The 26,204-nt window shown below is 39.4% G+C and overlaps 7 protein-coding genes across 7 annotated transcripts; 3 read left to right on the forward strand and 4 right to left on the reverse strand.

Moving 5' to 3' along the window:
* Window positions 1–74: 74 nt before the first annotated feature.
* On the forward strand, window positions 75–1,534 carry CBG18886 (the record flags this gene model as incomplete). The annotated part of the gene is made up of 3 exons (XM_002637174.1): window positions 75–326; window positions 370–1,056; window positions 1,106–1,534. The coding sequence occupies 3 exons, from the start codon at window positions 75–77 to the stop codon at window positions 1,532–1,534; spliced, it is 1,368 nt and encodes a 455-aa protein (XP_002637220.1).
* Window positions 1,535–3,260: 1,726 nt separating this feature from the next.
* Cbr-rme-1 lies at window positions 3,261–9,671 on the forward strand (the record flags this gene model as incomplete). Its single annotated transcript, XM_002637175.1, has 7 exons — window positions 3,261–3,396; window positions 7,245–7,427; window positions 7,475–7,814; window positions 8,034–8,713; window positions 8,759–8,892; window positions 9,263–9,524; window positions 9,571–9,671. 7 exons carry the CDS (start codon window positions 3,261–3,263, stop codon window positions 9,669–9,671), a joined length of 1,836 nt encoding a protein of 611 aa, XP_002637221.1.
* Window positions 6,146–6,779, reverse strand: CBG27131 (the record flags this gene model as incomplete). The annotated part of the gene is made up of 2 exons (XM_045237779.1): window positions 6,146–6,409; window positions 6,552–6,779. The coding sequence occupies 2 exons, from the start codon at window positions 6,777–6,779 to the stop codon at window positions 6,146–6,148; spliced, it is 492 nt and encodes a 163-aa protein (XP_045100153.1).
* Window positions 9,672–10,092: 421 nt separating the features above from the next.
* Window positions 10,093–12,143, reverse strand: CBG18888 (the record flags this gene model as incomplete). Its single annotated transcript, XM_045237780.1, has 4 exons — window positions 10,093–10,193; window positions 10,244–10,695; window positions 10,736–10,817; window positions 12,023–12,143. The coding sequence occupies 4 exons, from the start codon at window positions 12,141–12,143 to the stop codon at window positions 10,093–10,095; spliced, it is 756 nt and encodes a 251-aa protein (XP_045096603.1).
* A 268-nt stretch (window positions 12,144–12,411) lies between these two features.
* Cbr-str-206 lies at window positions 12,412–13,638 on the forward strand (the record flags this gene model as incomplete). The annotated part of the gene is made up of 4 exons (XM_002637177.2): window positions 12,412–12,776; window positions 12,821–12,955; window positions 13,001–13,136; window positions 13,183–13,638. The coding sequence occupies 4 exons, from the start codon at window positions 12,412–12,414 to the stop codon at window positions 13,636–13,638; spliced, it is 1,092 nt and encodes a 363-aa protein (XP_002637223.2).
* A 101-nt stretch (window positions 13,639–13,739) lies between these two features.
* Cbr-str-204 lies at window positions 13,740–14,955 on the reverse strand (the record flags this gene model as incomplete). Its single annotated transcript, XM_002637178.1, has 4 exons — window positions 13,740–13,870; window positions 13,914–14,226; window positions 14,272–14,627; window positions 14,676–14,955. The coding sequence occupies 4 exons, from the start codon at window positions 14,953–14,955 to the stop codon at window positions 13,740–13,742; spliced, it is 1,080 nt and encodes a 359-aa protein (XP_002637224.1).
* Window positions 14,956–19,055: 4,100 nt separating this feature from the next.
* Window positions 19,056–21,848, reverse strand: CBG18891 (the record flags this gene model as incomplete). Its single annotated transcript, XM_002637179.1, has 6 exons — window positions 19,056–19,319; window positions 19,898–19,974; window positions 20,794–21,052; window positions 21,361–21,508; window positions 21,557–21,664; window positions 21,715–21,848. 6 exons carry the CDS (start codon window positions 21,846–21,848, stop codon window positions 19,056–19,058), a joined length of 990 nt encoding a protein of 329 aa, XP_002637225.1.
* Between the last annotated feature and the right edge of the window lie 4,356 nt (window positions 21,849–26,204).

Raw genomic sequence — 26,204 nt, forward strand, 5'->3', positions numbered from 1 at the left:
CTAGATGATCTTTTTAATTTGTCATTCTTAAGTTCAACATCTACTGAATTTTGTCTACTTTTTAACTTTCCAAAATGGTCCGTCGTTTTTCAATTGCTGCTCCTGAATCTGCAAAAGCAATTCTTGGGGAACGTTTGAAGTTCCCAAGTGGAAAGTATGCCCAAAATCGTTTTTTGAAAGCTGCTCTTACCGAAATGTTGTCCGTTTTCGATCATTCAAATCCAAAAGTGAATGGAGTTCCCACTCAAGAAATTCTCAATGTATATGATAAATGGGGAAACGGAAAGTTTGGATTGGTCCTCACTGGAAACGTCCAGGTGTCACCGGTGGGTTTTCATAGTTTGGACTATTTTCAAGAATGTATTTCAGGTTCATCTTGAGGCTCCAGGAAATGCTATGATCTTCAAAGAAGGTGAAACTCCGGCTCGTCGTGAAGCCTACACAAAATGGGCTCAGACAATCAAACAGGATGGAGCACTTGCCGTTGTTCAACTTTCTCATGGAGGACGTCAAACTCCAATTACAGTCAATACGACTCCATTCTCCGCATCGGATGTAAAACTGGAAAAGGAAGTTCGTTTTCTGGGATTCGGGAAACCAATTCCACTGACTGTGGAACAAATTAAAACTGAAGTGATTGACCGTTTTGTTTATGCTGCAAAATATGCATACGAGACTGGGTTCGATGGTGTTGAACTTCATGGAGCCCATGGATACCTTCTTGCTCAATTTACTTCTCCAACCACAAACAAAAGAACCGATCGGTATGGAGGATCAATTGCTAATCGACAAAGAATAATTCTTGAAATTTATGAAGCAATTCGAAAAGAAATTCCAGCATCCACGGGTTTCTTGGTTGGTTTAAAAACGAATTCTGTTGAGTTTCAATCAGAAGGAACAACCGCCGATGATGCCGTAGAAATGTGCAAAGCCTATGAAAAGATTGGATTTGATTTTGTCGAATTGTCTGGTGGAACTTATGAGCAATTGGCTTTCCAGCACATCAGAAATTCTACACGACAGAGAGAAGCATTCTTTTTGGAGTTTGCAGAGAAAGTGAGATACAATTTTATTTTTAATGTTTTCCAAATTATTAATAATTCAGATTCGTCCTGTCTTCAAAAACACCGTTGTCTATCTTACTGGAGGATTCAGAACTGTTAATGCGATGGTAGATGCTGTGAAAACAGGAGCAACCCAAGGAATTGGATTGGGTCGTCCAATAACTGCTGAACCAGATCTTCCGAAAAAGATTCTGGAAAGATCCGTCCCATCTGCCATTCACGATGCTCTTGATCAAAACAATTTTGCTGTTTCTCTTCTAGCGAGCAATACTCAAATGGAACAAATGGGAAGAAATTCATTCAAGGAGGCTAACCAAAATGTGTCATACGGTCTCAGCGATTTCAGTGACGAAGAAACAGTCAAAAGATTCGGAAAGGCAATTGAAGATTTCATCGAATTGACAAGAGTACAAGCATCCAAAGGAGTTGCCATTCCAGCTGTTATCACATTTGAGGGGGTCAACGTTTAATTATTCTATTATTTGTAAACTAAATACATGCTGAAGTATTTTTGAATAAACTTGTTGTTTTACGATCCTTGCGTTTTTGTTAGAACTGAATTATTGAATGCGTCAAAAGGATTTGCATATAAAGCAGCCATCACACTATTATTATAACAAAAAGTCAGACCATTCACTCTTTATTCGACACTATGCACAACTTTTTCCGGACGGTACCACGTGCCAATAGAAATGAAATCAGTGTCTATGAAGAAAGTAAAAGGGAAGCAAGCATCAGGTCCGAACGAGATGAAGAAGGTAAGCTATTGTCTATTCAAAATAATCGCGCGAGTGAACGAGTAAAAATGTCTGCGTCTCAACAGCGCCTCTACAGGTTTGGAGACTCTCTACACGTTTTTTTACTCGTTCACCCGCGCGATTATTTTGAATAGACAATACCGTACTTTCTCTAATATAAGCCAACTCACACCGTCCACTTAAAGTTCAATCATCTCGGTTCCTTTGAAAGATATCAAAACTTTGTCAATAGATAAATTGTTTATCATATCATCAGCATTATTTTAACAGTTGACAAATTCTCGCTATCTTTCACTGGAATTGAGATGGTTGAGCTCAAAGTTGACGGTTTTGAGTGGGCTTTTATAAGAGAAAATAAGTAATCCTAGTGTGAATAAATTTGATTCCGAATACCCCAAATAACAGACTATTAAAATTTTTCCGTTCAAATTATTCAGTCTCATAAGTCTTACAGTGTATTCAATTTCGATCATGGTTTTCTCATCCTATTGTGTTGAAAATGGAGGAAACGTTTTGTGTATAAAATATGGGAATCTCCATCGATTTTTTTTCTGTGCCGCTCGTTCGGGAGGCAGCAGCCACATTTATGTTCAAACATTGACCGTTCAACGGGAGCGCATGCAGAAATCGTGGATTTCAGTTTATTTTTTTGTCTAGCTGGTTTTATAGCTTTTATTCTTTTCAGTTAGAAGTTTGGAACATTATCTGGAATCAGTATTCTGATAATTTTGGTTTGGCGATAGAAATGTCACAAAACGTTTCCAAAGCACAAAAACATCCATTGTTTGTTCAAGCCACTTCATTGTATTTTTGTGCGCATTACTTACATTTTTCTCTCTTTTTGGAAAACTTGTTGCAAATTTCGATTGAAAATAACTTTCATTCAACTTTGAGCCAACTTATCTCGGTTCCTGTGAAAGATAAAAATAGCCAACTGACAACAACATATAGGTTTTGGGTCATTCTACAATATTGTTTACGGACCATGAATTACTGTATCTCCCTTTATCCTCATTCATCGGATCCGGGGCATTTTTCCTACCTGATAATACAGGCGAATATAAAGATTTTTAACGGCAAAACCCCTCGTAGGGTTTCAACATAATATATTATGCTTTTCTGATAGGACACATTCCAAAATTCGGAAAATTTGAAAAAAAAGTTTTTATCAAATTTTGGAGTTTTTTGAATTTCAGAATGCTCTGTGAGAAATAGCATATTTGAAAACTCTAAAATTGTTTCAGTAGTCTGAAACCTATCCATTCACATGTATTATGACGGTGGCGAAATGTCGCGGAGCCCATTCATCAACTTCCCATTCAATCCTTGTTAATCCCTATTTCATTCCAAAGTGACCAGATGATTCTTCTCATATTACCTGATTTGACTATTCCAATGTTTTCATAAACTGTTCTTTTTTGAGTTTTAATCATAACATATGGGATGTCAACCTTGCCGGCCTACAGTAACCGACGAAGATTTTGATCATACTCTGGTAGTGACACGTATCACAAATCCTTTCGAAAAGACTCCTGAAAGGTTCTCGTCATCGAATCCATTCGGAACAGAAATCGGTGAGTCATTTCATTCTTTTGTGTTTCGTCATGTTCTAGAATGTTATCATCGTTCTCCATTTTCTTCGCAAAAAGTCAATTGTCGCAAAAAAAAGAAAAATTGATAAAGAAAAAAGTTTGCGAAACATGTCTCCGCCTTGCTTCCCCATCTTGACAGTTTTCTGAATTCAACACTTTCCTTTTCCTTTTTCCTAATTTTCTGAGCAATAAATATTCTGTGCCGAAATTATGTCTGAAGAGAATACTGGACAAAAAGAAGGAGAAGAAGAACGCAAAATGAATGAGGCAACCGCGCCGCCTGTCATTGTCATTAATAGCTCCGGGGAAGACGAGCAGAAGAAGGAGAAGAAAGGAGAAAACGAAGAAAACAAAGGAGTGAATAAGGAAGGCACGATGGGTAGTATTGATTTGGAATCTGGTATTCGTGATGTGGAAAATGTCGAAAAGTTGGAGAAGCCCACTGATCAAGACGGTGGAAAATGTGAGGTGAGTGTGCTTTACGAAATTGAAATTGGATAGTTCATTGAGTCACCGATCGGCATTTGCACCCAAACGTAGATGGAAAATCTAAACTTAGTTTACTAATTTTGTTAGTCGCTATAGATCATCAAGTTTTTTTTCTATTCCAAATTTTTGAAATTTCAGATTTCTGGATCTGTGTCCAGTTCTAGTTTCGAAGAAATCAACGCGGAAGCTGAAGTCGTTCTGGCAGAGGAGATTGTGGACAAGCCCATTGTAAAGCCAGTGGATTCGGAAAAGAAAGAAAGCGAGTCGAAATCGGAAGAGCTTATTGAGAAAACTGAAGTGATTGAGATCAGATCTGAGGAGATTGTGGAGAAGACCCCAGAAGATAAAGGAACTACTCCTGTTGTTGAAGAGAATCCTGAAAAAGAAGAAATCGTCGAGACTACTGAAGAGAAGCTTGTCGTAAAAATGAGAGAAATTCCACCAGTGGACCCAGTCGCTGCTCCTCGGCCAATCAGAAGACTCTCGGTTGCCAGAGCATCTATGATGGCTCCAAAACCTTCTCCTAGACTTGCTAAGTATATGGAACCAGTTAGAGGTAGATTCCTTGAGTTTTGCAGTTTTGCAAGATGGGAAATTCTTAGCATTTTCCACCATTTCTCTGAGTGTCTCCTAAATGCAAACCATTTCTCATACAGTTTGAAGGAATGTTTTCCTGGAAATCAATTCCATTTATTCGAAATTCCTGCCAAATGGAATCCACCCCACCCCCCCCCCCACTTTTCTTTTCTAACTGTGCACTTTGTTCCTTATCTCTCTCTCTCTCTCTCTTGAAGAGCACCATTCGTTGACAGGTCACAATGATAAGAATTGTATCAATGCCAATCATTTTCTTCATTTCTTTCCTTTAATACTTTGACTATACTACTCGTTTGCCTTCTAGTGCTAGAACCAACACATCTCTCTTCTCGTGCTTTTTGTTAACTTGCATCTAATTGTGCAAACTGTTTTATGTTTGCTTCGTCGAGTGAGAGACATACCTCCCGCGTCATAGCGCGAACCGAAGTTGTAAGTATTAACTCCTGAACTAATTTTTGTGTGTAATTACGTGGAAACGTAGCTGATATGATGGATGGTACCATCGAACGCGGTGAGCCTTATTTTGAGTTCTGTAGAGTTACTACTGTACCTGAAAAGTAATGGATAGTGTTCGAGTTTTTTGGAAGAATTATCACACTGGTGGTAAGTTGTAGAGAATATTCACGGATATTAAATTCTCCAATAGTCCTGTTGACTGAATTCTTACAGTATCAAACCAATTTCTTTCTGTCTCTCCCATTCTGTGTGAGATAATTCAATGAAAAAACCAACACCAAACTTTGTTTTGATTCGATTCGATTTTTTTTCTTGCCTTCCTTCAATCGCATTCTTCACACGAGCAACGCCCTCTTTGCGGTTGTCTCATTTTTCTTGATGCATGACTCTCTGACCCCGTCCGCCGGAATCAATAGTGCACCAGCAGTTGTTGGCTCCAAGTGAAATCGAGAGGAGCATTTATACGTTATATAAACTCTTTCTAAACTTTTTCTTCCTTCCACTCACTCTATTCGCTGTCCTCCTGCTTCTCTAGCAGAACCTAGTGGTTAGCCTAGGGCAGCCCAAAACTTTATTTTAATCCCTTTTTGAAGGTGTTTCTTGTACTCTATTTTCTATTTCAATTAACTTCAATCAAATTGTTTTGCATGCTGTTCTCTCAACCATCAAATACATCATCTATTCACATCAACACTTATATTTTTATATTAGCTCTAGACCAATAACAACACATGACCATATAAGACGAATGCGCTAGTTTCCTAACGAAACCACCCACCATTTACAATTCTTTTTTTTGTGTGCTTACTTTCCACATTCTTCTCGCTTTTTTCGTAGCTTTGCAGTTCGGCCAGTCGGTGATGGTGGTCAGTTCGCGTATTATTTTGGTTTCACCGTCTGTAGCCTCTCCTATCCATTAGATCACTGTCCTTGATTTTGCGCAGTTTGTCGGGCAGTCTCTATTTTTCTCTCAATTCGACTACCTGATCCCCTCTAATTTTTCCTGTACTCTCGTCTTCGATCTGTCACTTTGAAGCGAAGATGATGTGAATACACCATCTATCCAGTCGATTCAATCGGTTCTTCAGAAGATACATATCGCCAATTAAATATTTATACATCATTTGTTCTTCTTGATTTAGGAATTCCCCCGTTTTATCAGCACAAACCCCCAACTCCCTTTGATCTTCTATTTCTTCTTTTTCTCACGAGATGATACCAATTGATGGACTTTAATTGATGTATCTGTGTTCGCATTGATATTTCCTGTTTGTTTAACGACTTCCAATAAGTGCATCATCACCAATTGCCACGTCATCTTCCCCCTAAATTCGTTCATCTCTGTTCCCTCAACGAACTTCAGAACACTCTCCAGTCTCCTTTCTCTCTGTCTCTGCGTCTCTTCTCCATTCATCGTGGGAGTCTCTGGCCGCCTGATTGTTGGTTCGCTGGGCTATGATGACTCAGTTTCGATTCAACAAGAAGACACGCGGATAGAGCCCCATATTTCGCAATTCGCTTCTTTCTTTGGGTCTCGAAATCGAAATTCTTCTTTTTTAGTCATAGGCGCTGTTTTTATTTATCTATATCAGAACCTCCGAGAACATTTTAGTTTTTTTTCGTTGTGGAAACACATTCCAGCGGTGAAAATGATGCATCTTCTTTTCATCGCCGGAATTCTTCAGCTGATGTGATTTTTCAATAGGTTCTGTTTTTTTATTCTCATTTTGTTTCTTTTCGCCCGGAGTATTTTTTATTTTTGTTAAAAAACCCTTTTCAACACTAAAACAGATTTTAACCGATCTTTTGAAAAACTTCAACATTTTCAAAAAAAACTCAATTTTCCGAAAGTACAGTAGCCGAAAGGCGCAAGCTCAAAATTGTTTTCTTGTACTGGGGGGGATTACTGTACTTTTTCGAAACATAACAAAATTTGGAAATCTTCTGAAAATTAAACAAAATTATGTTCGACACATTCCTCCAATTCAAAAATCACAGAAAAAGTAAGTTCTGAGATTTTCAGACGGACTTCTGAACAATCAATAATCCCTATTTTGCGAAATTAAAACCTCCTTTTCGCTATTCGCCAGTTTTTAGACTTGAATGTTGTTATCGTTAGAAAAAAACGAAATCTTAGAAGCGCGAAAAACAGAAGCAGATTATTTGGCTTTGCAATTATGGGTTTCCAAATATGTTTTCTGAAAAAAATAACTTCTCCATGCTTCTCATTTGTCTCCCAACGAATTTTTTCTTTCCGAATATTTTATGCAATTTTTGATTTTTTACAGAAGAAGGACAAAAGAAGACCAAGAAGAGAAGCATGTTCTCGTGGCTTGGTGGCGATTCGTCAAAAAAGAAAAACAAGGAAGTTCTGGAGACGGTTTCCGAAGGTCTCCGCAAGATTTACAAGCAGAAATTGCTGCCGCTCGAGGAGTATCACAAGTATCATGATTTTCACAGCCCAGCTCTCGGTGAGTTTTTTTGTCTGAGAATTCAATTCAAATTTTTTGATTTTCAGACGATCCAGATTTCGACGCCAAGCCAATGATCCTGCTCGTCGGTCAATACTCTACTGGAAAGACAACTTTCATCCGTTATCTTCTCGAGTCTGATTTCCCAGGAATCCGAATTGGACCAGAACCAACAACCGATAGATTTATTGCTGTCATGCATGGAGATGAAGAGGGAAGTATTCCTGGAAACGCACTCGTCGTCGATGCCAAGAAGCAGTTCCGTGCGCTCTCTGGATTCGGGAACGCTTTCTTGAACCGATTCCAATGTTCTACTCTTCCAAATCAAGTTCTTGAAAGTGTCACTATTGTTGACACACCTGGAATTCTTTCCGGAGAGAAACAAAGGTACAGTTAATTCATTAGAAAGAAATCAAAAAGTTTCGGTCACTAAAATGAAAGTAATTTTCCGAAAATTGTATATTTCCGAAGCTTTGTTTATGAATATCATTTTTCTTGACTCAAATTTCAGTGGCTGCTTTCGCTCTCGATAAACGTTCGAATATTTCGAAAAAAAATGAGCGAAATTTATTTTAAAAAAGAAAAAAAAATTGAATCGTTTTACAGAATCGATCGTGGCTACGACTTCACTGGTGTGTTAGAGTGGTTCGCAGAGCGCGTCGACCGTATCATCCTCCTCTTCGACGCCCACAAACTTGACATTTCCGATGAATTCAAGAGATGTATCGAGGCATTGGCTGGAAATGAGGACAAAATTCGTATTGTTCTCAACAAGTCCGATATGGTCGACCATCAACAATTGATGAGAGTCTATGGAGCACTCATGTGGTCATTGGGAAAAGTCTTCAAGACCCCAGAAGTGTCACGTGTCTACTTGGGATCCTTCTGGGATCATCCACTTCACTACGACATCAATCGTCGCCTGTTCCAAGATGAGCAACACGATTTGTTCCAAGATTTGCAAGCACTGCCACGTAACGCTGCTCTCCGCAAATTGAACGATCTCATCAAAAGAGCCCGTCTTGCCAAGGTTCATGCCTACATCATCGCCGAACTCCGAAAGCAGATGCCATCCATGATTGGAAAAGAGAAGAAGAAGAAGGAGTTAATCCAGAATCTCGATAAGATCTATGAGCAACTTCAACGCGAGCACAACATCTCCCCTGGAGACTTCCCAGATGTGAACAAGATGAGAGAGAAGCTTCAAGCTCAGGACTTTAGCAAGTTCAATCCACTCAAGCCAAAGCTTTTGGAGGTTGTCGATGGAATGCTGGCTACTGATATAGGTAAGAAACCTTCGGCGCAAGCAATATTTATTTTGAATTTTTCAGCCCGCTTGATGGCTCAAATTCCAAAGGAGGAAGCATCGTCACCAGCAGGAACCAACGGCGCCTCTGATCCAACTGTCAAGGGAGGAGCATTCAGTCAAACTACAGAAGCAGAGACTCCATTCGGATTTGGACGCGTAAGTTTCATGTTTCCCTGCTTTTTGGTAGTTCCTAGCTACACAGTTCAATATATTTCTTTTAGTATAATGCACGATGGGTGAGCTGGTTTATTAGAAATACTGGTGTCGGATAGGTTTTGTTATGAATGGAGTAAAAGAAAGCATGAGTTATTGAAGTGACTCTGTAGTCTTTTTTGTTCCCTTGAATCGTACCCTTTGGAGCTTTTCCTCGATTGCTGAAATAGCAAAAGAGCAATGATAATATATGTGTGTAAATCCATCCCTTCTCACTATGCTGCTTCACCTTTATCTATCATTTTCCTCACATTTCTATTTTTCCCTGGCAAAAAAATCTACTTTTTTTCTCTGCTAATTCTGTATTTTTCAGGGAGAAGGATTCGACAAAGGAGCCGACGAAGCCGAATGGGTTGTGAACCGTGAACGCACTTCCGCGGATTCGACATTCGAAAGTCTCGGACCAGTCAATGGATATTTGAGCGGAAGAGCTGCAAAAGAACATATGGTCAAGAGTAAGCTGCCAAACTCGGTACTCGGAAAGGTCTGGAAATTGGCCGATATTGATAAGGATGGACAACTCGATGCCGATGAATTCGCTTTGGCTAACTATTTGATCAACTTGAAGTTGGAAGGTGAGCTTATTGTCCAAAATTATAGACATTAATATTCGTTTTCCAGGACATGAGATTCCAAGCGAGTTGCCGAAACATCTGATTCCACCATCGAAACGAGGAGTCCAGGATCCAGTTTATCCAACTCTCAATGATAATGATGAATAAATAAATTAATTAATCTAGGCACTATCCTCGAACATCTGCAGCCTTTACCCTAAAAAGCGAAAAAGTTTTATTATGTAAACCGTCCCTTCTAGTTGAAATGAATCCAGCAAGCGTGTTTTGTGATACGACCCCCTTCTTCCCTTTTTCCTAAATATGCTTTCAACGCATAATGTTCCCTTTGTGATTTTTCCGCACCCCCTATTCATCCTCCTTCTTCACATCGATATAACTTATTGCCTTGAATTTCGCACCGCCTTCGAAACATTTTTCCCCAAAGAAAAAAAGTAACGTTATTGCTTCTCATAGTATTTTATGTATTCTCTCCCCCCTGCACCCACCACATCCAGTGATTTTAATAAATGATTGCATTTTGAAAAAGAAACAAATTTCATTAAAGTTGATTTGTCGGAAAGAAAAAAGGTTATGTTGGTTTAACGCTGAGAATGGATGCGGTACGGGGACCAGCTGGATTAGTGGTCTCTTGTTGAGTATCCTTTGGTCTTCGACAGCAAGGGAGATACTCTGAAATAATAAATTTGTCCCATTGAAGTCTTAAAAACTGAAGTTTTCACTTTTCAACGCTCCCCGATAACATGGAATTATCAGAAGACTTGGAAGTGGGTCAATTGCCGGATAAGCAGCAATTGTCATTGAAACGAAACCACTGAGCATACCGATATCCTGATCCAAAAGAGCAAATGCGTAAACAAGAGTGACAGGAGTGTGCATTAGAATCACTGGAATCATTGTCTGAGTGACAAGAGCCCAGAACAAATGAGACTGAAGTTGTTTGCTTCGATAAGAAGATGTAGATGGGACCAGTTGAGAAATAATCCGATAACATTTGATTCCAAAATAGAAGATGGTAAAAAACGAAGAAGAGACAATGATGTAGACAATGGACATTCCGGTGATTGACATTATATCCACTTCATACGTTCCGTTTGGTAACTTTTGGTAAAAGTATGGTCCAATATAAACCATATCCTCCAATTCCAGATCAAAAGTCTCTAGAATGTTGTTTCTGAAAAAGAAAGACAATCAACAACATATTATATTGCGACTCCTGCTTGATATGCTCCCCGGTAGCCGGTTGTTGTCCAACTGGGTCATATGCCACCCATCCCCATATTGCACCATACACAACTGGAATTAGAAGGAAGAATGCAATTTTCCAAAAGCTGATTTTCTCCAAAAGTTTGCTGCCAGCCGCGACGAGATATCGATAGACGAAATGGATTCCGAATATCGCCATGGAGGCACCAAAGCATCCACAGTAGACAGCTAAAGTTAGGGGTTACAAGAGGTCCATAATTGCAACGGGCAGGACATTTTTAAAAGAATTTTTTTTGTCTTTTCAAAAAAATTATCCCGAGTTTTAGTTTTGCTATTATGCTGGTAAACAAAATCGAGCCAGTGGAAGAGAAACGCGGGTGGCCGTGGCCAAATGTCCCACAACGAAAACTACAGTTACCTAAAATTTTAAAAATTGTTTTTGTTTTCCAAATTTTTCTCTCGAGACCTTCACCCTCGGCCACAGGCGTTCCTCATTCACATCTCCAATTTTCGTTTCAGAATAATATACCGTAAAACCTGTATTAGAAGGGCCGACCCTTCTATTGTTCCAAGGTAGCTTTGGAGGGCCCTTCAATTACATCCGCCTTTCAATTAAAGGAGACCCTCCCTACTATTTACCCGGCCATTTTTCTCCAAAATTCTTCATTTAATCTACGCGATTGCTCCACTGGGGCGCGATTTTCGACCCGTTGCTTTGATATACCGTGGGGCCGTTCTATTTTTCCAAGCCCCTCTCGGAGGGCCTTTCTATTAGAGGGACCCTTATATTAAAGGGGTCCTTCTATTAAAGAGTCCCTTCTATTAAAAAAACCCTTCTATGAAATTGGCCCTTCTAATTCAGGTTTTGTGATATTTTATTTGTTACCTCCCAATAAAAGTGCAATTTTCAATGAAAGTCCAGTCTCTTTAGTGCTGACCATCACTAGGAAAGTGGATCCGTACGAATGGAAGATCTGTCAAAAATACATGATACCTTGGTGCTTATACTGATCAAAGATGAGGCCATTTTCTTTGAAAATAGTCTGCTCTTTTTGCCTAATTGAGGTTTTTGATTTTTTTTTGAGGGAGCAAATTGTTGTTTTCATTCATATTTTGGCATGACATTTTTCTCCCATAATCAAATCTCAAAAAAAGTATTTTTCCTCTTTTTCGTCATCGCTTTCGCAGTTTTTTTTTTCACAAATTATATCAACCGACCGGTTTAACGATGATGTCCATCAATGAGTAGAATAGTTCAAACGCGGAAATATAGATCATTAGGTATTTATAGGCACCTAGTGACTTTGGAGAATGACGGAGGATTAGGAAAATGAGAGTTGAGTTGAGAATAAGGGACATAATCGCAAATTCAATCTGGATATTATGTTGGATGACGGACCAGCTCTTCCCAATCATTCTTAGAAATTATTAGGTGATCATTGTTTGAGAAGTTTTTGTTTTTATAGGGTATCTGTGCCAAAAATCCCAATGGGAGAATATATGTAGTAGAGCGAATGTTCCGTGTTCTTCGATGTTCTAGAAAAGCGAGAACCGTTCCCAATACTCCAGGGTATATATCAATTGTCTAGCTTATCACATGAATTTGTTGACGTATAAAATTCTCTTGAGCATTCTATTTCTTTTTGATTATAACTCAAACTCATTACAGTTTCATTTGAAGACAATGATTGGTTTCGAGTGGCTGGAAATCCAATACCGTCTTATTACTGTGTTGGCCTTTCTTTCTTTGTTCTGCAATGTGATCCTCATCATTCTGATCTATTTGAAATCTCCAAAGAAGTTGGGACCATATAAACATCTTATGACATTCATATCAATCTTTGAGATTTGTTATTCGATCATTGATTATCTGGTTGTTCCAGTCATGCATTCCTACGGGACATCTTTCTTTATCATGACTCCTCTTTCTCATTCGCTTTTTGAAAAACCAGTTTCTTTGATAATGCTAGGTGTATGGTGTGCATTTTACGGATCATCGATGGCTCTATTTGGAATTCATTTCATTTACAGATACTTGGCAGTTAGCGGGTAAGTTTTAGATCTTAATCTTTTATGAGAAGGATTCACTTTAGAAACAAGAGGATTTCCACTTTCAAAGGTTTCAAAATAGTAGCATGGTTGATTGTTCCATTTATTTTCGGAACTATTTGGGGTACCATATCTTATTTTTGTTGTGGACCCAAAGCGGTAACGACCAACTACATAAGGTCAGTATACAGATTCTCAGCTTCGAAGTTATTTTTTTTGTTCAGAGATAATTTGATGCAAGAGTTTAGTTTATCTGTAGAAGACGTCACTTACATGGGTCCCTATTTTTTCAATGAAAATGGAGGATTTCTCTTTGACACTGATGTTGTCATGACACTCGTTGGAGCAACATCAATAATGGTGATTCGCGTTTTCAACTTTATTTTTAATCTTTTTACATTTGCAGGGTACTTCTTTAATGACAATTTTCTTCTATGGCTGGAAATGCTATAAAGCACTTTCAGATGTTACCACATCCGGTGGATTCTCAAAACAGTATCGTGCTCTACAGCGACAATTTTTCCTGGCATTAGTTCTCCAAACAGTTATACCAATTACTCTAATGCATCTTCCACTTCTTATCACATATTCTGGAGCTCTTTTTAACGTTGGTTTGGGAAGAATGAGCAGTATCACTTCCATTACCATTGCATTATACCCTGTGATCGATCCTCTTCCGTCTATTTTCATAATCAAAAACTATAAGGAAGGCTTGAAAAAGTTCCTGATGACTCCTGTGAAATTCTGTCTGACTGTGAAAAATAAGAAAGCAGTGAATGTTGCCCATATCGACGGTACCAGCTCCAGACGAACTTCTAAGTTGCCAGACGATGATAATGTCTCTGTATGGGGAGAAATTTAATTATTTGCTTTGCTTGATATGTTTTACCGAATATAAAATTTTTAAAAATATCTTTATTGAATTGAAAACAAGAAAAACATTTTATAAAGAATTCAGTTTAGCTACGATGACAAAGGATTATTACTGTTTGAATCGATTCCTGTGGAATTTGGAACATTCTCCGTCATTTCAACACTTTCTGGTTGTACTGGCTTTTTGCAGTTCAACTTTGTGGGGATCCATATTAACCATTCTGAAAAAAAGTGCCTATTTTGGCTTACTGTAAGCAAACATACTGTACAAAATCAATCGGTATTGTCCAATGATGAACATAGTTGGGAGAGGATCCAGGATAATGTATAAAGCAATCGACGCTGGAGCAATTCCACTGAGAGGTCCTAGTTCCACACTGGCAAAAGAACAAAAATACAAGACCGATACAGGAATGTGCATTAGGACCAAAGGAATCAATGTTTGGGTGACGAGGGCTAAATATAATTGCTTCTGTAGTTGTCGATTTTTTTCAGATGTGCTGGTCTTTGGTACCAAACTATTCAAAATTTTGTAGCATTTGTAGCCAAAGTAGACGATTGTGAAAATAGAAGCATTCTAAAATATAGAATTTCAAAAAACGAAGTGTGGTTTTGTGCTTACAATAATACAAGAGTTGATTCCGATCCCAACAAAACTTGGCCAGTAAATGACCAGTTCGTCATTTTCCCCCAACTCATAGAAATAGGGGGAAATGTACTCCACTTCATCAAGGGCCAGATGTAATGTTTCATTGATATTAGCACCCACGTATCTGTCTGTTGCTTCTCTTGGAGCACACGGCCAATATGTAAGAACTGTCCAGGTGGTCCCAATTTCTACGGGGATCGAAAGCCAAAGGACAATCATCCAGGACTGAAAAGTTTTGAGAAGGGCTGATCCGGTTGCAACTAAGTATCGATAGACAAAATGTATTCCGAACACCGCCATAGATGAACCGTAGAATCCACACCAAATGGCTGAAATAGTCTAATCTCAAACTTCCATCTATGCGGTTTTTCTTACACAAAAGGATTTGTATGAGCAGTTAGGTATTGTCGTGTGATTCATGTTGACAAGCACAATAAAAGTGGATCCGTAGGAATGAGCAAATGGGGAAACAACCACATCGAGCAAGGCGTAAACAGTTTCAAATACGGATATATAAATCATCAAATACCGGTATGCTCCAATCTCTTTAGGTGAGTGATTTACAATTAAATAAATGAGAAGTGTGTTCAATGGAACAGCAATGACCGCTGAACAAGACTGAGAAACGTTTTGGACCACTTCCCAGCTGAAATCCATTTTGATAATGATTGTGTTCTGGTTGATATAAATTGTGAGCAGATAAAAACAATTCTAGGCTTCGTATAGTTTTGCGTCCTCATTGTTTTCAGTAGACATCAACGTAGATTGTTTATGTAATTGATTGCCCTAGGGAGTTTTAGGTTGTTCGAAGAGATGGATCCTACGGGATAACAATTTTGTTATTCAAAAAAACAGCGATAATAAGGATGGGAGAATAGAAAAAGAGTTACTAAATTGCAGTCAAAAATGGTAAAACTGTTGTTCATCCAGAAACCGGAAAGATGGGCTTGTTAGATGAAAACGGACACACTAAAAATTATATTCCAAAAACGAGCATTGCAATTAGTATCACAATGCCGATGTCCATCAGAACTTAAAAATTTTGAGAACTTTTAAAACAACACATTTTTAAACAACATCAGCGAGGGGACTGCCGAAAAACGGACCGCCGCTGAGGTGCTGGCTGCAGGAAAGAGAACAGTCGGCAGTCGAACTGCGCGCTGCCGACGACCCGTCTGCAAAAATTTGCGCCTCTAAGTCTGACCATTTAAATTGATAGCGCTTTCTTGACAGTATTTTTTCAGCCAAACTTTCCATTTTGCAGATATTTGGTCCGCCACCTTGGGCCTTTGATCAGTCAGCGCATCTGCGATTGTTATTTAGCAGTCGTTTAACAACCTATTTTGGAGGTAGTCTGATGTGAGGAAAATTTGTTTCCATCATTATTCTATAATTCATTGCGTGCATGAAATATTTTTTCCTGGCTGATTTCCAATCAAAACAATTTTCCAATTGGTTCCAGTTGTCCATCAACAGTCCGTCGACGGCCTCTTTCGGCTGACAACTCCTTCGGTTGCCAACTTGGTCATTTGCCAGTTTTCACCTCTTCAGCTTTTATTTATCAGTTTTTTGGCAGTGCTCCTTCGCCTAGGAGTTTGCTGACATATTTCATGCTAAACACAATATCAAGTTTAGAATTTTTCATTCCATAAAATGACTGGAACTACAGTCCTATCAGTATTCTTGTTTTTGGCAACGAAGTTCAAAACTGTATACTTAGTTTTCTGCCCTAATATTCAATAGTGCAACATGTTATCTTTTGAATAACAACAGGTTCTCTATGTCATTGTTCCGCGTTTAGAATAGGTTTAGCACTTCTATTGTAACATTTCAATCGGGTTTTATTGTATTCTTTTTCTTATCAATGTTCTAAATTTCAATTCAATTGCATTCTGTTCAATCTGCTTCCCATTGTTTGCTCTGTTATCTTTTTTATGGAATTTTAACAAAAAACACAGTTGATTCTAACAAGAAAAGTATTTATTTATAGCCTTCACACCGCGTATGAAATCGAGTTCAAACGAAAAAAAGGAAACGGGAGAGAGAGAGAAATGGGAAATAAGACACTATGGAGGGGGAAAGGGTCGAATAATGTACATATTATGGATCGAATGAGACAAAGAATATATAAATTATATCGACACAATCGAGAGAGAAAAGTTCGGCAAAAAGCACACTGAGTTGATCGGGATTTAGATGGGAAAATTAAGAATGACTGGATGAGAGAATGTGAAAAGAAGAGATGGAAAAAAGAGAAGGAAAAGGCGGGAAGAAGTCAAATAAATCGGATACAGAAAAAGGACACCGTTGAGACGCGAGACTCCAATTTGGAGCACACTCATTCACAAACGTACACCGGTACACACGTGATGGGATGATGGTAATATGGAGAGACACAAAAATGCAAAATTTGACTGAGAATTAGTTGAGGTTTTGGGAATCACATTATGTTTTTTGGGTGACAAGAGACAAGAATGGGAAGGTTTTGATACACGACTAAATCCACGTTAAAAAGCTTTTTTGTGTTTGACAGGTTGCACATTCAGAGAGTTTGGGAGGGGCAAATATTAAGGCTCATAACTAGATAGGTTAAAGAAAAATGACTGGGATCCGGGAAGATGTCTGTTTTGTTTCATACATGTATATCTTTTGGCATGTTTTGTTTTTTGAGATGATGGAATGGAGAGAGGGTGGGTACCGTCTCACCGGTCAAAGATTCAAATAGAGTTGGTATAACACATCTTTGACACCGGTGGGTCCGGTGATACAATGTTGAGGGGGAATTGGGGTTCTGGAGGCGAGTAAATATTCTAAATATAATCAAAAGGTTTTCGGGGAAGTTGGTTGGTTTCTCGATCTTTTTATCGATCTAGAAATAACACTCGGGGGTCGTGGATCGGAGCGTTCGGTTGTTCGTTGAAAGGGGTTCTTTGGAATCTTTTTTTTTCTTTAAAATGTTTCTTCTTTTTTTCTCGAAATCCTTTCATCCACAAATACCAACCGAAACACTGCGCCACATGCACGCGCCTAGCTTTTCAGACTTTAGACAGTTCGGCGCAAAACACACTCACGCACTCACAATATCTCACTCACACTCACAAGTTAACGAATCTATTGGGAAAGAAATGAGAACGATGATGAGTGGAAGAGAAAATGGGAAGAGATAGAGAACGAAATGGGCACTTACAGAAATGGTAAAGCTGACAAAAAGAGAGGGGAGGTTGCGCGCGGCGCAATGGAACACGGGTTGGGACCTGATTGGGACATACGAAAGGAATAGAGAAATGAAAAAGAAGGAATATCTTAAAACTACTAAATCATTATTGAGATAGGGGGAAGGGGGAAAACAATTTGGAGAATGGGATGGAAATGGAGATGGAATGGTATACCGGTTTCACCAAATGATGAGAAGGAAAATTAATAGCGAAATTTGGAAACAATGATTTGTGACCCGGAGGTGGCAAATGGAGAAGGAAAAAACAACAATGAATGATTTTGTAGTGGAGGAAAAAAACAATCCCTGAACGCAGAACAACAAAACAAAACGAAGTAATTATTGGTGGAGATGGAACAGATTTTTGGGGAGACCCGAACGTTTTCTAGATAAGAGAAAATGCAGATACACATAGCAGCTAACCTACAGTAACCTACTAACCTCCGAGGCTTTTGTGTATATGGGAAGAGATGGGATGAGAAAAACAAGTACTCGTTTTGGGAACGGATGGTAGAGATTTTCAAGGCAGGGGCAGAGAAGACAGAGAAATGTGTAACAAGTATGGTAAGATTGGGGTGGGATAAGGGGATGATGACTAGACAGGGAGTGATGAGAAAAAAGGCAAATTGAGAATGGGATAAGAATATAACCGCGTTTTGTTCAATGAGAGAATGAGGTTTTTTGTACTAACCACCGCGCAGTTTGCCACGTCATGGTATCCTTATTCATCGCACCTAGATTCATAGAACCTTGACGTGGCAACCTGTTCGGTCAGGTATTCACACATTTGATGGAATTGGGGACCACGTAAAGGGGAAACCGAGATTGCATAGGATGGAGATGGATCAAGGTGAGTGATGATACAAAACAAGTTACCATAATATGATACACATTTCAAAGGGAGGGAAGAACTATGTACACTTGCCTTATTACATTACGCTCAACAATTATAACACCGGAACTAAACAAAAAACAAGCTGAGTGACTATGGAAAGAAAAGAAATGCACATGTTGTGAGGGTTGGAAAACTGAGATTTGGAAACCAGAAATGGAAAGGAATAAAACAAGAAAGTGTAGAAGAGAACCATTTTGAATGAGAGAGAACCGAAATAGAGAGAATGGGAGATAGGCCCGGTCGGGAGATCACTAGGCAGTAGTACACCAAATATTAGATTATATATAAAGAGGGAATTTCTAGAGACTATTCACAACGATATGAATGGTATGAAACGGAAGGCGAATCATACCAAACACAACTAATCACTAATTGAAGAAAGGGAATGAATTATAAATGGTTGATTGTACAGGATATGCTGTGAGGAAAAGGTAGATGACAAGAGTTTGGAGGGGTTGGGTTTAGAGTTTGAGAATTTAAAAAAGAGAGTTCTTAACTTTTTGTATGGTGTGTCCTTTGATGTTCGAATTTTAAGATTAGTATTTGGTTTGGCGAGCTTCGTTTGAAACGACTTCTTCGACTTCTGACGTCTTCTTCTTCTTTTTTTTTACAACTGCTTCTTCTACTGATACTACTCAACTATCAGTTCTAAGCTTGCAAAAGAAGCAAATTGTGCATGTCGAAGCGAGCCGATCCGAGTGGGTCGCTGTTTCCCCACATGTCGAAACCAGTGGCTCCATGGGACCACGACGATGTCGAATCATCCGGGAGTCCGAAGAGGCCTCCACCGGAGATTGCAGAAGAATCAGCCCATCCACCGAAAGAGTTGCTGGTAATCGGAGCGGAGTAGGCAGCATCGGAGCACGAAGAGGACCACTTGAACAAAGCATCCATCGAGCCAGATTTCGATTCCTGAAAGAGTGTTTGGTTCATTTCGATTCAATTGTTCTTCCCCCAATACATGTATTATTCAGAGCCGCCCGTATTCACAAACACATATGACTCAACAATATAGGCACATGATTTGACAGTTTCGATTGCATCCAGACGTTTCTATCCCTTTCTTTTTTCTCTCCAATGAATCACAAGGTTATTTTCAAAAAAAAAACTCCAATCCGTATGTCCCTACCAGTGTGGCCTTCAAAAATTTCTCTCATTTCTCATGCCACACATACATCTAACAATCCCTCCCCCCCCCCCCCCAACACGTGATGTGACATTTTCGACCTCTCTATTCTTTTTCTTCTTTTCCAATTCTTTCTCGGTCGGAAACCTAAAGAGACGCAGGCGAAGGCCACCACAGACCGCCTGCCAACGATTATGACGTTGGAAAGACAGAATTAGAATTGAAGAGAGCGTAGAGAAAAGGCCCGATAAACAAGTCTTGTGATCAAGAGGAAAAGAGACGCAGAATGTCTATTTTGAAGTTTAGTCTGTCCGGCGCCACCATCTGGGAAAAAGAGCAGCAAAAAAAAGAAAACAATGCATACCTGAACAGAATCGAAAATCGACGCGCCAGAGGACCAGGACCAGGTCTTCGTGTCGGCCTCATCCATCTCGAGATCGTCTGAAAATAGAATTTAATGATTTCATGTTCGACATCCCTTATTCTATTTTTAATCTAATCCCCTTTCTCCTTCTACAAATTGGTTCCTTTCGTGACGTGAGCCAATAAAAAAGACAGCCGCACCCACCCCTCCCACATATCTTGTTTATAGCGAGCTGTGAAAAAAGAGTGTTCGTTAGTCGAAGAAGGCCCTACACTGCTCAAATTAGGCATGACGCAAGTGTGTGCGTGTTTATGCGCGAGCTTTCAGTGAAAAAACAAACACCCCCACACATGAAGATATCTCTCTCAAGCTGGAAGGAACGAGGAAGAAATATTGGACAGGATTACTGTAGTAGTATTCAGTAACCGTGGAGAGATAGATACATTTATATTAAGGGCAATTATACAGTTTGGACTAGTCGGGGTGGTATACGTGATTTTCAGAATTTTCGACTGTTGTGGATATCGGGGCCCGATCGGGCCTTGAGAATCAACTACAGTGCTTAACATAAGAATCAAGAATCGTTTCTTCTCTCGCCCTCCCACAATCGGTATCGTCCAAATTATTTATGCTTTTTTCTTACAGAATAAAAGGAAACCAGTTCTTTCTTCCTCCATTTTCCATCCAATCCTTCTTTGTGACCATAAAGAAAAAGGACGTACATAATTATCGCGCGCGCGCCGATACACCCAACAAAAAAGACGGCGTCGCGGCGCAAAAAGACAAGCTCCATAAATCACGACACAACCAAAGGAGCTCGGTTTTCTTTTGAGAAAAGGGAAGAAAAGACGACAGATGTTTAGTATTCTATCGAAGCAAGAAGACGAATGATTTACCTCCAAACATCATTCCAGTGATGTCAGACGATGCGCCGCGCTCCTCTTGTTTCAGAGGTGCTCCGCAGATGACAGCGGAGTCGACGACATCGTTGGCGTTCGAAATCAACATCATCATTTCATTGTTGTAGCAATCCTTCTCATTGCCCCAACAACACTCGTCACCGGTACCATCGACTTCCATCAGCATCGTCGTCTCGTTCGACATACCCACCAGAGAGCAGTACAATTCCTCATCGTCCAATTGATCCAAGTCTTTCTGAAAATTGTTTTTTGAGAATATTCCAGATCCACTTTGACTTTCAAATGATGAGTTTTTTTTATTTGTAAACAACTAAAAACGATGAGCTTCGAAAAGGATTTCGCGCCAAAATAATCCTGGTTTTCCGAAAAATCGAGAGATTTAGTAGTAAAAAAAATCAGAGATTACTATGTGCGTCAATCAAGAAGAAATCCCGGATAATTCTGTATTTTAAGTCTTTAAAAATTAATCTAAATCCGTAATAATTTCAGTGATGCTAGCTGATCCATAAGTAGGAGCTCATTTGACAGAATCCGTCGTCTCACCTGGATCGTCTTGACGGTGTTGAAAATCAGAAGATGCTTCCGAAGTGGCATATTCGATTCCTCCCGCAATTTGCTCAGGCTGGAATTGAGCAATTGGCGACACTGAGCACGTTCAGTCTCACGTTCGGCCGATGAGCGCGACGAGCAACTAAAGATGGATATGGATGAAAGACAAGACTCAATATCAAAGTTTTACCTCGACTTGATCGAGTTAACAGACTCCGCTGACGTGGCGAGCGGAGATGGGAATCGCTCGAGCGGCGAACACGAGAGGTGATCGCTGTTGTCCCATTGACCGTTATTTCTGGAATTCAGAGTTCCAGAAAAATTGAACTGAATCTCGATGATACGTACCTAACAGGGATCGGCTGCGACTTTGGATGTTCTACGAAGACATCTGATGTCGTTGTCGTCGATGTTGTGGACGACGGGGTGGGGGACTGGCTCACCAGGGATGAGGTTGGACAGGACGTAAAAAACAACACCATTTTTTGACCCGGGGGTGGTTTTTAATACTCTGAAATCCGAGAAAATCATCATATATGATTAGGAAATATAAAACTAGAATTGAATATTATCAACTAAGGAAAGAAGATAAAAATTGGGAAAGAATAAATATTTAAGAATATATATCTTGAAGAGTGGGCAAAATAAAAAAAAGAGGGACTTATATTGCTTCTATACTAATCAAACAGTTGCTTAAGTATGACAATTGTTTTCAAAACATGTGTATGTCTTGTGAAACTTTTTTCCAGAAGGTTCTGAAACTTTCATCAGGTTATCATGTGATCGTAAGTTTTCACACTGTACAAAAAGTGTATAGATCGATATTAATCGATGAAGGAAAGAAGTACGAGAGAAGAGAAACGGAACAGAATCAAATGAATTGAATCTACATTGCCTCTAGTCCTAGTGGAAACCAGACCAGTCCTTCCTCTTCTCTTCTTTCCTCTTCTTTTCCTTCTTCTCCTCGATTTATCGACGGACCCGCGGGCTGCCCGCTCGGGCCGCTGTAATGCGAGCGTGCGAATCGAATCGCTGAGGGAGCGAGAAGATAGAGAAGGGAGAGAAAAAGAAGAAATAGAATGGGGGTTGACGAAGGGGAAGAAGAAGAGGGTGGAGCCTGCCTGAGGCGATAAAGACGGAGATGAGAGTGAAAGGAAAACGAGAGGCGCAGAGAATCGCACGCGACGCTAGCGACGTCGCGTCGACGGGCAAACATCAGCGCATTCGGTCGGTCGGTCTGTTGACGACATAGGAGAGGCTTCGCATTGAAAGCTAGAGTGTGAGATGGAAAAGGAGAGCTTGGGAGTGGTTAGAGAGACAGGGAAGACAGTACACATGTTTGTTCTCCATCTCTTCTATTCTCTCCATTTCTACTTTGCATTTTCTGTCCCTTCGTCTTCTTTTTCACTCCTTTATGCCTCTTTATAGATTCTGCGCACGCTTTTCTGACTCCGATATCCTTATGTATGTTGGGGAGTGATCCGCTTTCAGTCGTTTCTCTCTCTTTCTCTCTCCGCCTCATCGCTTCCCAATTTGGATTATTGTGTGAGGAAAATATAGAGGGAAAATAGAAATAGTATAAGGAACCAAGGAACCGAAAAAAACTTGAACATTCTCTTTTTTGTTTGAAACGATGGAAGACGACACTGGCAAGAAATAAAGCAAGATAAGTCTCGACAAAAATATTATAAAGCGTTCCGATTATCAGAAGACAGAACAGTGATCTAAAAGCCTAGGGTCCTTCGATTCTGGAATTCGAAGAACGAGATTACCACTGCGGAAATGCAGTTTATCAAATTCCAGTTCTACGGAATCTGGCAAATTTGCAGATTAGGCAGTGATTCAGTTCTAAGAGTCAGAAATTTTTAGTCAGAAAGAAAGAAAAAAAGTTAATCCGGATATTGAATTTGTAATAGTCTTCGTTTGACCAGGTGTTTGAAAAAAAGGATGTATGTTGACTCAACTGACTGAATCAAAGGAACTTCTTTTACAAAAGTTTTGTAGGATACGTGCAAACAGTTTGGTTTCGTTCTTTTTTCTATTCTCGTCTGAAACGTCACAAAAAAGGGGTCGAGGAATGATTAAATTGGAAGAGAAGGACCATCGAACAACATTTGATGTGGTGAAAAAGTATGACATCATCTGGAGGAGAAGGAGAGGACTCTTTTCTTTTTTCATCAAGCGCATACGACGGATGGATTGCCTAATGATCTTACTTTTACGGGTGGACTATTATACCGTAATACCTGGCCGGAAAGATGTTAGGGCTAGATTAGTAGGAAGAGGAGGTTCTGATGGGATGATCGAAATTGAAGTGATTGGTGTGAAGTTTTACTACCGCTGTGTGTACGGTAGTTGCTGGTTTCCAAATTCTATCTCTCCATTTTTTAGGAAACGTGAGATTTTTGACATATATTTTTAGAATTCACTAATCCGAATCATGATTTTCAAATGACGGCTCGATTCGGATAAAGGAACGGATTATCTCTTTTAGAAGCACAAAGATCTCGACGTTGAAAGTCGAAAGCAAGCTAGTGTTTTTGAAAAGTGCGGATCTAGAAAATTCTAGAGAACATTCTAGAGACAACTAGTAGTTAAGTTAGCTAGTGTTATTTTTCTTGAGTCATTGAGCAAACGACGCCTGCTGAGGTAATGACTCATAACTATTTGGACAGATGGTATGGATACAATCGTCTCATTAGCATCGTACCGTAAAAATATAGTTGTGATTATGATGATTCACAAAGCGCATCAGCGCGGTACATCATCTATTTGCGTGTGTTATACTTTTTTACATTAACATTAAATATATCGAACGCCGGTGTGGTCGAGTGACGAATAAAGCAAAAGAAGAAGAAGAAATGGGACGATAAGTACCGTATCCACTTTTTAGGACAAGGAGAGAGAGACACTCGTTTCTTGATGATAAGATGAATTGATAAATCTTCTGATGTCTATGTCACATTCATTTTGTTACGTGCCGAAATAGGCGAATCTTTATAAAAGGCGAAAAAGGAGGTGGAGCTGAATGAATGGGTGATAAGCGGTGATGGCTATTATACCGATAAGGATCAGTCCCATGAGAGGAAAAGAGAGAAAAGAAGTGTCACATGTGAAAATATAAAAAAAGAGTTGCAAGGGATGACGAAAAGAAGAAGAAGGATGATTGAAAATCGAGAGAAAATATTGGAAAGGAAAGAAGTGGGAGAAACGGAAAACTCGGCGATAAGAAGAAGAAGAAGATGGGGGGGGGACGATCGTCGACCATGAGAGAGAATTGATAACCTTTGGAAAGAGAACCTTTCGAAGAATCGTCCCCATCTTCGCTCTCGTTATCGGAGGGGGCAAAAAATGTCAATAGCGGAAAAAGATGGGGGAAGAAGAAGAAGAAACGACATACCCCTTACTTTTTAGTGGCTCGCACGCTAGTGTAAACGGTGCGAAAAAAAAGTTGAAAAAGAAGAAAACGAATACGAAGAAACATTTGGTCGAAGGAAAAGTGGAAAACACTTTTTCTCTTACGTTCGTCGAGTTCTGAGATCACACGAAACTTTGAGAAGATCAAGTTGTGAAGGTATTGGATTTCCAAGTGGGGAGAGACAGGAACCAGAAGAACGAATATGGCGGAAGTTATTATTCTAGGAGTGGAAATGAATATACTTGTGAGGATTATTACATAGATCGACTAGGACTTTGGGTGTGAAGAGGAAATCCGCTCGGAAGTGTATTCGAAAAATATTTTTTCTGAAGTGAATTACCAAGAAGTCATAATACCCAGGTGCGGATTTTTAATGGAGGAAGTAAAGTATTCCGAATGTAGTTTTCAATTTCGTGGTACACATTATATAAAGTTCCATTTTCTTCACCAAAAATCTTGTCCATACCAACCAGTTACCGTACTCCTGTGCCTACTAAAATACAAAATGTGTTCTAATTGAGATCGGACTATTCCGAAAACAACATCTCGTTTCTCAAAAATATTTATAGCAATATTTTCTGAAAATATTTTTTTTTCTTCTAATAAACACCACTATAATCTCTTTGTATTTTAGCAATTCAAATTTTCGTCTGTTATTTAAAAAATAACATCTACCGTATCCCTCGGTTTCCAAAGTTATAAAGTAAACGAAACGAAAAAAAGAGCTCTATCTCTCCCGAAATCACTAAGAATGTGTTTATGTTCCCGAAACCCCCAAGAGCCATTCGAGTGAACCACAGAAGAAAAAAAAACGCTGGCAGCTGGTCTTCGCTCGCCTTCTCCGACGAACCTCCTACTCACTACTAGTCGCCATTCGTTTCGTCAACAAGTGTCCATCTACAATATTTTCAGCCAACTGGAAAGAAAATTCCAGAAAAACACCCATTCTGTGTTCGTTGTATATTTTCAGACAGGGACTTGAGAGGAAAAGTGCTGCTTCGTGTCAATATAGGGAAACTAAAGTACAAAAACTGTGAAAATCTCCCCTGCCAATTCAATGTGTTCAATGTTCAACTTTCAATTTTGACGATAAGAGGCTTATAATGATAATCGGTTCGCCCCAATAATGATGACCGACGACGCGCATCGAATGTGGACATGTCGAATAATTGAAGGCAATTATTTTTTTTATGAATGGGTAAAATGAATAGAAGAGGGGAAGAGAATTGGAAGAGAATTGGAAAAGAAAATGGCCTTTCATTAGGCACGACGGGAAGAAAAATGCTGAGGTGTGGTTTGGGGAGATAATGAGCTGTGCAGCTGAACCTATCCTTCGGTTGGTTGAATATTCACAATACATAGAGAAGGAAGCTTTTTATGATTCAGATGTTTTTATTTCAAAGAGAACAAAATTACAAGA

The sequence above is a fragment of the Caenorhabditis briggsae genome (assembly GCF_000004555.2).
Source record: "Caenorhabditis briggsae complete genome, chrV, whole genome shotgun sequence".
Lineage (NCBI taxonomy): Eukaryota > Metazoa > Nematoda > Chromadorea > Rhabditida > Rhabditidae > Caenorhabditis > Caenorhabditis briggsae.